The 10,658-nt window shown below is 31.6% G+C and overlaps 1 protein-coding gene across 1 annotated transcript; it reads right to left on the bottom strand.

Annotated features, from left to right (window-relative positions):
- Positions 1 to 3,788: 3,788 nt before the first annotated feature.
- Positions 3,789 to 9,453, bottom strand: LOC117921628 (ankyrin repeat-containing protein At2g01680). The gene is made up of 3 exons (XM_034839580.1): positions 9,013 to 9,453; positions 7,293 to 7,702; positions 3,789 to 4,940 (listed from the first exon to the last, which is right to left on the bottom strand). The coding sequence occupies exons 1-3, from the start codon at positions 9,320 to 9,322 to the stop codon at positions 4,062 to 4,064; spliced, it is 1,599 nt and encodes a 532-aa protein (XP_034695471.1). The 5' UTR covers positions 9,323 to 9,453; the 3' UTR covers positions 3,789 to 4,061.
- Between the last annotated feature and the right edge of the window lie 1,205 nt (positions 9,454 to 10,658).

Genomic DNA, 10,658 nt, shown 5'->3' with positions numbered 1-10,658 from the left:
TGCATGCCTCATAGTCATGGCTTGATCTTATCTCTTGCTGCCTATCGTAAATGCTATGTTATTTAGAATGGAATTTGATATATGTTTCTCAATTTGGAAAAGATCATGAAGAGGTAGAGATGATTCATTACTCGTTTCAGTTTCAAGGGGATAGATTGGGATTCTACAGAAACTGCTACCAATAATCAGAGACTAGAAAGTAGAATCTATTTTGTTCATTTACCCCAGCGGAGGAACTCATAGTTGAGCAGTTCAGTTTTTCTTTTATTTATTTTTATATAAGTGGTGAAGGATAGGAGTTCTGCAGTTATAATTTTTTACCTTTCGAGTTGAGCTTCTGTCCAATGTAGAGGTGTCAAATTGGCCCATCTTGTCCAATGTAATTTTTTTTAAGCATTCTTCACTACGGTTATATTACAGCCCCTTTTAAGGGTAAATCCTTAAATTGCTCACCAAAAAATTTCTATAAATATTCCTCATTTTGTTTCTTTCGCTACATAATTCTTTCACTGCTCTCTATAGCATTGAATCTATCTACTCTCGGTAGATTAGTCTACATTATAACCAGGCTAAGGTATGTATGTTTCATTGTCGTATTTATTATTCTTTGCACCCAACTTTTCTCAATTTTTTCAAATTAGGCTTACAAAGCAAGATGGACCTTCCAGATCCACATTTCAATAACTTTGAATATTAAGATGATAACAGGATGTATTTGAAAATCCACACCTCCACCAGTATCCCTCCCCCTAGAAATGGCCTACACACTCCAAATGTGGAATCACTTTGGAATAGGATTAGCATCCTCAAATTCATCACATTCATCATGCCCTTTAACCTTTGACTCGAGTAAAAATGTGTTGTAGTGAGGTTCGTGGGAGGTCCATATTCACCCAAGGAAAAAAAAAGGGAGAATTACCCAATGGGTGGGCTCGGTGGAACAATTACTAGAAAATGTGGTATTTTCTAATAATTTTTGGGAATGACTTTAATGGGTTAAAATACCAAAAATACCCTTCAACTAAAACTTTTAAAATTCAAAACATTTAAAGCACTTCACTTGATTTGTCAAGACATTTATGGTGCGTAGGTCTCATATTTATTGTAACTATTGATATTCAAATTTTAAATCAAAATTTTGGGTTTAACCCTTGCAATTATATATGATTTGTTATTTAAATTTACTATTTAAAAAAACTACTTTGAAATAATATTTTTAAAATATCATTTATTGTTTTTTTACATTTTTTATATTCTAAATTTTAATTTTATTAAGAAAAAAATAAGTTTTATAATTATATAAAAATGATGATTATATATATATATATATATATTATAAATTTAAATTGATAAATTATGTTTTTGTATTAAATTCAAGAAAGATAAAATATTTAATTTTTCACTATCCAAAAAGAATAAGAAAATGATGAAGAATGTTTAATAATTTTTTATTTTTATAATAATTTAAAAAAAAAATTATATGACATTTTTTTCCTTTGCATAGTTTTTTTTTTTTTAATTTTCATATATAATTTTTTTTTCTCAATCCATCGGATGGATGATATTAATATATTTTATATGTTGAATATTAATAAGGTATAAAAAGTGATCCTCAAGATTATTACTTTTATTATAAAATACAGGTATAACAAAAATATGTTATAATTACAATATAAATAAACTTACATTACAATAAAACCTAATTAGGAAATTTTTGAAATTTTTTATAAAAATGATAATTTTGTATGATCATATCATATTTTACAACATACTTATATCATAAATAATTTCTAAAACCAAATGAAATACTAATTTGAATTCACGAGACTTGTAGGTTTTTTTTTATACAAAAATTATTAAATAATTTCAATACACTATATAAATGTAGTTAATATATTGATACGATGTGTTAATACCATTAGGGTATGAATAAACATTTTTAGAATTATTACTTTTATAATGAAATATAGGTATGACATAAATGCATTATACTTACAATATAAATACACTATCATTACAATATATTACAACATAATTTAATTTATTTTTATTTAATTTTTTCATGTACTATATTACCCAATGAATAATTGTGAGTTATTACATTTAATAGGTGTGTGTTAGTCAATTGAATATTTATATATTATTCAATTGATGACTGCTTGCAAAAAATAATTATTCATTATATTATGACAACAAAGTTTTTAATTGTATGTTCTATATATAAAACAATATAGTAACTTTAAGATATGGTTTTTATTTATGAGATATTAAAAATTATTTTTTTTACAAGATTCTTTAAAAAATCTCAATTTTTTTCAAAAAAAAAAAAAATAGCAACTTTTTACACCGGTCACTTGATTGTTCAAAAGTGAACAATAATTTTTTTGGGCTAAGAAATGTACTATTAATTACCTATCAATCGGTCCTTACTATTGTGTATGGGTCTCATATCATTGACAATTTCAAATTTATTTATAAATAATATAAAAAACATATCAAAGGTAAAATTGTCCTCTAAATATCCTTGAGATGAGCGAGTCTTCCTAATAATTATTCTTTCTAACCTACCCTATTGGATAATTCTCCAAAAATAAAAAAAAATCTAATTCTATATTTTAAAGAGAGTGGACAAGTTGGATGATAGAGAGTGAGAATTTGTCAATAATTGTGCATAATTTGTCTTTGATGTCTTTTTCCTATCAAATATTTGGACCGATATTTTGATATTATCCCACGAGTTGGGTACTAATACGTTAAATATGTCATTGTTCTTTTTTGAGTTTTCCGTGTAGGATTGTTTTTTCAAAGCAAATGAGGAGAAACACTTGAACACATCACACCAAAGATTGAACCGAGACATTAAGATTGGATGGATGGTCTTTTTCACTTGATCAAATGTGCTTTATTGTTGCAAATGTACATGAAATTATATTATACTATCTTTTATATATTATATATTATAAATAAATTAAAAGAAAATTATTATAAATTAATTAATTTTAATCATCTTACTATGTTTTTTATATAATAATTAAATACAAAATAAATATAAATTTATAAATAAAAATGTGAACAATTTTAAAGAAAAAAATATTTATATATATTGTCATTTTTTTTATATCCTTTAATATGTCATTATATCATTTAATATATTTCAACTAAATATATTATTATTTTAATTTTTGTGTTATCAAGTTCTATATATTATTGTCTAACCTTACAATTATATATATATATATATATATATATATATATATATATATATATATATATATATATATATATATATTATTTTTTAAATGTAATATTTTCATTCTTACTTTACTTTTGAATGCATTTGAATAAAAGAAGTGTAGAAAATATTTGGATGACCAATTTACGCTTTTCACTGACATAGTTGTATAGTTGCAATGGGGAATATTTTGGATGTATCCATTTGATAAAAAGCTAAAAAAAAAATAATAATAATTCAAAGCTAGTCGTTAGGCCATTAAGCTAGTAGAGGCAGGCCATTTGACTAGGCGACTTTCAATGGGTCGAGCCGAACAGGCTAGAAGCCCCCAAACTTCTTTGACAACTCTAGTCTAGATATAGAGGTGGGCCTTGGTGCCACGAGTTCATGCCCATTTGGAGACAATTTCTTCTTCAGGGGATTAGTTAGGGGAATGAGAAATTAAGAGGTTGACGCTTCAACCAAATTTGACATTTTGCAATGGTCGACAGTGCATAAAGTCACATTTCCTCTACTGCCGAGAATGACTACAGATATGGTTTGACAACTGGATTAATAAGCGCAAAATGAGGGACGCTTAATAGCTGAAAACTACAAAATAGCATCTGCATACACATGAATATACATTTATTGTGGATTATAAAACAGAGAAAAACGCACCAAATCTCTATACATTAGATGGGGAAAAAAAAAAACTGCACCCCTAGGACCTAACACTCGAACTCTAATCACCAACCACCGCTACTTACAGAGGGAACGCACACAACAACATCATCTTAACAAACACCAACATGTAGTCCACATGGTCCTGTTCTGTTAAAAGGCAATTTTACAATGCGTAGATCTTCTCACGGTCAGAATTATAGTCTTCCAAATCTGAAATATTGGCCGAGTACATAGACCATGAGAAAGATTTGCTTCCAGTTGCCCTTCTGATCCGTCTCTGAGAATCATTGCCGAAAATGCCAAAATGCTGCCGGAAAACAAAGTAGGCCATGAAAGCAAGAGTCCCAACAAGAATGGGCGTTCCTATTAGGGTTATGGTGATAGACATCCATGAGCCTCCCTGGCCCACGACCACAAAGGCTATTGACAGGAAAGCCGCGCCTGTGCTAATGCAGGCAGCCCACATCAGCTTGTTAACCACTGAAACAACCTGTTTCTGAGCTCTAGTGTCCCAGGCCACCAAAGTGATCTGAACCACAACAACAGCAAGAGATATGAAGAGAGATGTAGCATTCAAGAGGCAGAAAACTTGGAACCCTACATTGTCAGCTATCTTAGCTTTCCCTACTTCGGGTCCAACCATTATATATTGGCCAGGCAAGTTGAATATGGCTAGGAAAGCAGTGGAGGCAAAAAGAACGGCAACAACTGTCACAGAATTGGTAGTGTTTTGGACAGCTTCTCTGTGAAGTTTCCTTAGCTCTTTGGCAATGCCGGAAACTCGTCTCTGGGTTTTTTCATTCTGTATGAGTTGTGAATGCACCTCATGCTTTATATCACTCACAGTCCTTTTCAGTTCCATTGTTTCATCCTCTTGACCAACATATCTGGCATGCTTGGCACCTGACTCTGCAAGAGCGTCCTTAATTTCCAGTTTGGATTCTCCATATTGAAGTTTATCCACCAAATCCATTGCAGTTTCTTTCTGATTATTGATGACGTTGACATCAACTGATCTATAGCTTAGCAAAAGGCTTACTATCTGAAAGAGAAGGAATTGATGATCAGTACAGGAAAAACAACTGAAAACCGCTGTAAGGAAATGAAAATGCCCCTAAATTCAGTAGTATATGCAAATTGTGATAAGCAGTCAGGGAGGGTAAATATATTATATTCCAAAAGTAACAAAAATATTGGAAAAATTTGTGTTAAACACCCCTTGCAGGAGCAAAGCCCAGAGGAAAAAAACATATCTAATCATTTCATACTAACTTGAAATTAGCTCTTTGAAACTCAGATGCTGCCAAGATGCCTTTAGGATGATATCAAAACTCTACTTTTCCCAAAGGTGAAATTTGGGTCTAATTAACATGTATGGCAATGCAATCACTATCGACTGAGGCACACAAATCAGTGTCTATGTAGTTAGCAGCATATCTGAAAGTCAACCCTCCAAACCTCATATTTAAGTACTAAATAATCACTTTGTGGATTCCTCCAATTATCGGTGATCCCAGTCTTCCTACAGTTTTTGGATATGAGGTTCATAATTTGCATAGAACATTCTAGTCTTTGCATGCCAGGTTTATAAGCCAATGCATGCATTCTCCCTGGGAGGTACCTCTCCAAACTTCTAAAATTCCCTTTGAAACTTTAGTCCATCTAATGTATATGTTTTTTAATAGGAATATGAGAGGTTTATTCACATTAAGATAATCAGGAAGGAGAAAGGAAGTTGGGGGTGGGGGCTGGGAGGAGCACTTTTGAGTTTGCACTTGCTTTAAGATATCACTTGGCACAGCTGCAAGGTACTGCTTCTATAGTCATTAAAGAGACATAAGAGGGTAAAATACTCAAGCAAACTGGATATAATCCATTTGCAAATAGGTGGCATGCCTAGTTTATAGGACATTTCATTGGGGGCACTCTAATGAGTTATGACACCATGGAGTCAGGAACTGTCTGGGTTTATCTCACTTAAGAGCTGGAGATAAAGTCAAAACATGCTCACTGTTAGGAGCAAATTTTCTCTAGAACCTTGGATTTCCTATTCAAAGGCCCATGAATATTCTCAAATATGGCAAGATAGAATTCAAAACATTAAGGTCAACTAGGAGGAGGACAAGTTGATGATTGAGAAAATGCATATTCCTTGTGTGGAGATTGGAGAGCATTTCAGATTCCAATTAAATGCATTATTGATGCTTTAATTAATAAGTTATTACGTAAACTGCACATCATCAACATCATAACAACTTGAAGAGAAGTGATCCCAGGAATCTGCTAGTGATCCTCCATTATCTTTAATTTTCTGTATATCCCATTTTTGCTATGGAAATGAGAGAACATATCTCCTATCTTTTCCTCATTCTCTTCTTCAGCACAAGGAACAACTATATGCTTCATTTGCTCACATTTTAAGGATAATACTGTCCCTCTGAAGGTCAGAAAGAGTAACCCCATAAGGAACGAAACAGCTTCTAATCCAGTTCAAGACTTAGAGGGTGTTTAGTAAATCAACTTATTGACTTAATATAACTTAATAACTTAATTTAAGTCATTAAGTAGATTAAGTATATTTGGTCTCATAAAAAAAAAAAAAGATTTAAGTACATTTAGTAAAATAATTTAATATCATAACATAAAGTTAATTTTAATTTTAAGCATTAAGTTAAAATAGTTAACATATTCTTAATCTCGAATCTTTTTTACCTCATTTGTCCACATCTATTGAGAGTATATTTTACAATCAACGACTCCATATTCCTAACTCATTTTTTATTTTAAATATTTTGTAGTTATCTTATGTATCTATTATACTTAAAATATGGATGTTTAATAAACAAATTCATTATTTAAGATTAATAAAAATAAATATTAATTAAAATGAATAAGTGTAGATATTATTTAAAATTAATAAGAGTAAATAAGACAATTTGATTATTTGGAATAAATTTTAAGTTAACTTCATTACAACCTTCATACTTTTTTTTTTTTTTTTGATAAGTATAAAGAAAACGTATGTTAAAGAGAAAAACGCCAAAAAACCGCCCCAAAGTACATAGAGGGAGAACCTTAATACTTTAAATATTAACTAATAAGTATTAAATCAACAACTTAAGAATAATTTAATTTAAAGTCGATTTAAGTCATTAAATAATAAGTATTAAGGTTTGTCAGAAACCTTCTCAATATGAAGATTGCCACTAATAGTAAATGTAAAATGTCTATCAAAAAAAATTAATAGTAAATGTAAAATGACTAGCCTATATAAATTATGAAGACTGCTGTAACCAGTAAATGTGAAATGACTAAAATAAAAAATGAAGAACAAAAAGGAGAGAAGGAATAGAAGAAGAACCAATAAGTGATGAAAAGACCAATAGAAACACACCTGTGGTCGGCATTTCCTTGTGGCTATATGCACAGCTGTATTACCCTTTTTGTCACGTTCATTAAGTATTGAGTGATCAGCTGCCAGTAACTCTTCTACTACATCAGGACACTGACCTTTTACAGCCATATGGAGTGCGGTTTGGCCCTTCTTATCTTTGATGCAAACAATGCCAGCATCTCTCTCTATAAGAACTTTTACCATACGAAGAAGGCCATACCTAGCAGCCGTGTGCAATGAAGTTTTTCCATTTTTCCTTACTATCCTTATTGAGCTGACATCTGCATCTAAGATGGCAGTCACTACATCCAAATGGTCCTGAACAGCAGCTGAATAAAGGGGACTTGTGTTTGTGGAGTCACATGACTTGCAAAGCTCAGGCCACAAATCCAAAAGTTCCTTCACAATCCCTAGATACAATAGCAAGCAAAGCTATATCATGTCAACAACTATTTGATCACTGTTAATATAATATAATATCATAACAAAATCAGTAAAGAGTTTTTATTCATATGTGCTCATGCATACAGGTTTCAATAGTACAATCACATAAGCATATTCTGCGATACTTTGTAACTCCCACAGCCACTATCTTATAACCCATCTAAGATATATGCAGTTCTGGAAAGCAGACGAGGACTTGGTGAATTGACACACTTGAAGGCTTGTGAATCTCAATTCAGATTATTGGTGATGTATGATTCCCAAAGGTGGAAAAAAGGGCAGAATTGTAAGGTGATGATTGTCGATGACTCATATATACCATATCACGATTTTCTATTTTTAAAATATCTCCTTTAAAGCTTTAAAAAGTGATTCATCAATGGTTTGATGTGGGAAATATTCACAACAGTACTTTCTAGTCTTGGACACAAAAATAAGCAGTGAATATTGTGTTTAACATCATGCGTCCTCATCATATAGAAATTGGATCAATCATGTGAAAATTGTGAGATCCAAGGTTAGGAAGAGGATTAACGTGAGAGAGAATGGTAGGAATTATATAAGGAGATAATCCCACCAGAGAGGTAAGCTCATAGTCCTACAACACATAATAAGCCCTAGATGATAGAAATGTTGCTGAAACTAGAGAAAGTCAATTGCATGGCCCCTTTGCCAAATTATACAAATCCTAATCATTCAATTGCATCTCCCTTTTTTTCTAATAAAAAAAGTTAGAGGTGTGAGAGAGAGAGACAGAGAGAGAAATTAGTCCTCAATGAAATACCTTCGCTGGATTCAGGCAGCATGAAACACTCAATTGCATCTCCCTCTATCAAAATATTGTTTTAAATAAGTTGGAAGTTAATTAAAGATTAGCTTCGAACTTGAGAAAAATTATCAGATCAAGATGGCCAAATTATCAGATCAAAGACGGTCGAGATGTTAGACCGATCAGTCCTTCACCAATTTTGTTTTCTTATTCCTAATACTAAGGATTTCAAAAAGCAACCAAAATAGGAATAGGCCTAAGCCAACCTATAAAAATGGACGCAATTTTCTTACTCCCCAAACAAAATCGCCTTGGACTTTCCTTTCCAGTTTCTAAGGAAATAAAATTACTTCAAAAATACCATGAAACCCTTAGGCTTTCAAAATCAAACCAATTCTCATACAATTTACACTTGCTATAAACCGACGAGACATGGATTAAAAAAATTCTAAACGTTGGAAACGTAATAGCTGAAATCGGAAGGAGTATGAGAACTGAAAGCCATACCTAAGTGGCCACGCTTAGCGGCGACGTGGAAGGCATCCATGCCGGACTTGGACCTAATCATAACAGTCTGGAGATCACAGAACTGGAGCAAGTAAGTGAAGATCTCATGGAGGTTATTATCGGCGGCGATGTAGAGAGCCGTTTCGTCGGCGTCGTTCTTCACGGCCATCAGAGCCGAGATCGAAGCTCGATCAGACGGCTCCTCTTCTGTCAACTTGTGGATGATCTGCTTCAGCGATTCCAAGTCGCCGGATCGGACGGCGGCGAACAGAGATTGATTGGAGATGAAGCGCAGTGACATTAAGTCCATTGCAGCAGCTCAATGCTTTCCCACTCTCTCCGTCTCCCACACCCACACTCTCTCCGATCAGTTGTGGGTTTTGTGTCGTTTTCACCCTTTCTCTCTCTCTCTAGTTTTCAGTGGAGAGAGGACCGCGTATATGCAATCCACGAAACTGGTGGGTCTTACCAAACTCTATCAATGATTCACTGTGATCAATAGTCAACTTTTATTTATTTATTTTTAAATAAAAAATTATTTAATTATAACAATTAGAATGTGTAATTTGAGTGAGGGACTCTATCAGAGTGGAATATTTTGATTACCATTTATGAATGATTAAAAATGTAAGGGAGATTTAGATCTACCAATACTAATAATTGTCAACATATGAGGCTCGATCTTATTGTCATCACTCTTTTGTTTCCATTCTAAAATCTAGGGACCATGCGTGTGGTCTTAATTTGAAAATATTGTCAATACAATGACAAAACCCTTGATTTTTAGATTCATAGTCTCAAAATTTTCTTTTGATAATATGATTTGCTATCTCGATGGTACTAACCATTGTCATGATCTCATCCCCCATTTTTTTTTTTCAAACACTTGTTTTTGGCTTTTCATTGAGAAAAAAAAAAATGGAGAATGGAATTTGAGTTTTATGATGGTTGTTATTTTAGTATTTAAAGTTTTTGAATTAGACAAATTATTATATTATTATATATTTTTGTTATATAAATCATGATTGAATCCTCGTCAATGCAATTGAGCTCACATTCAATAATTTGAACAATGGTATAAAACAAATGCATTAACTATACAAGACCAATAAACTAATTATATAATGAGTGTACAAGGCAACATATAATTCTTTTTATTTTGTAATGTTGTCATCTCAACTATTCATACGTAACACCACGAAAATGTTCACATCTTATTTTAGGTATTTTTTGGAAATAACTTGTTAGATATATTCTTTAGAGAACTTTTAAAACTTAGGTAGTGTTTGTTTTTTTGGTTTTTTGCTAAAAATAATTTGTTTTCAATATATAGGTTATTTGTTTTTCTACTTTTTCATAATTTGTTATAAATTTTTTACTAAATAGAAAAAATCAAAATATGTAGTTTTTTCTAAATAAAAAAAATAACATATTGGTTTTCTTTACTTTTTAATACTTAATATAAATAAAATACTACAAAAACAAACAACATAATATTTAACACTATTACGCATTAAGGTTCTATTTAAAATTAAGTAAAAAAACAAACACCACCTACTCTATCCTTTTAGTCACTTATGCAAAACAAATGACCTTTAGGCATGTTACTAGATTCATCTATCATTTTAACATAATTGGTCCTATCC

The sequence above is a fragment of the Vitis riparia genome, chromosome 1, assembly GCF_004353265.1.
Source record: "Vitis riparia cultivar Riparia Gloire de Montpellier isolate 1030 chromosome 1, EGFV_Vit.rip_1.0, whole genome shotgun sequence".
NCBI classification, from domain to species: Eukaryota; Viridiplantae; Streptophyta; class Magnoliopsida; order Vitales; family Vitaceae; genus Vitis; species Vitis riparia.
Note: the sequence above shows the minus strand (reverse complement) of the source record. Positions and strands in the feature narration are given on the sequence as shown.

Bases quoted from the DNA above. Each gene is read 5' to 3' on its own strand.
- LOC117921628 (XM_034839580.1), bottom strand. From the start codon at position 9,322: ATGGACTTAATGTCACTGCGCTTCATCTCCAATCAATCTCTGTTCGCC. The intron at 7,703-9,012 runs GTATGGCTTTCA...TATTGTATCTAG, and splicing joins CGCTAAGCGTGGCCACTTAG to GGATTGTGAAGGAACTTTTG. The intron at 4,941-7,292 runs GTGTGTTTCTAT...CTTCTCTTTCAG, and splicing joins CAAGGAAATGCCGACCACAG to ATAGTAAGCCTTTTGCTAAG.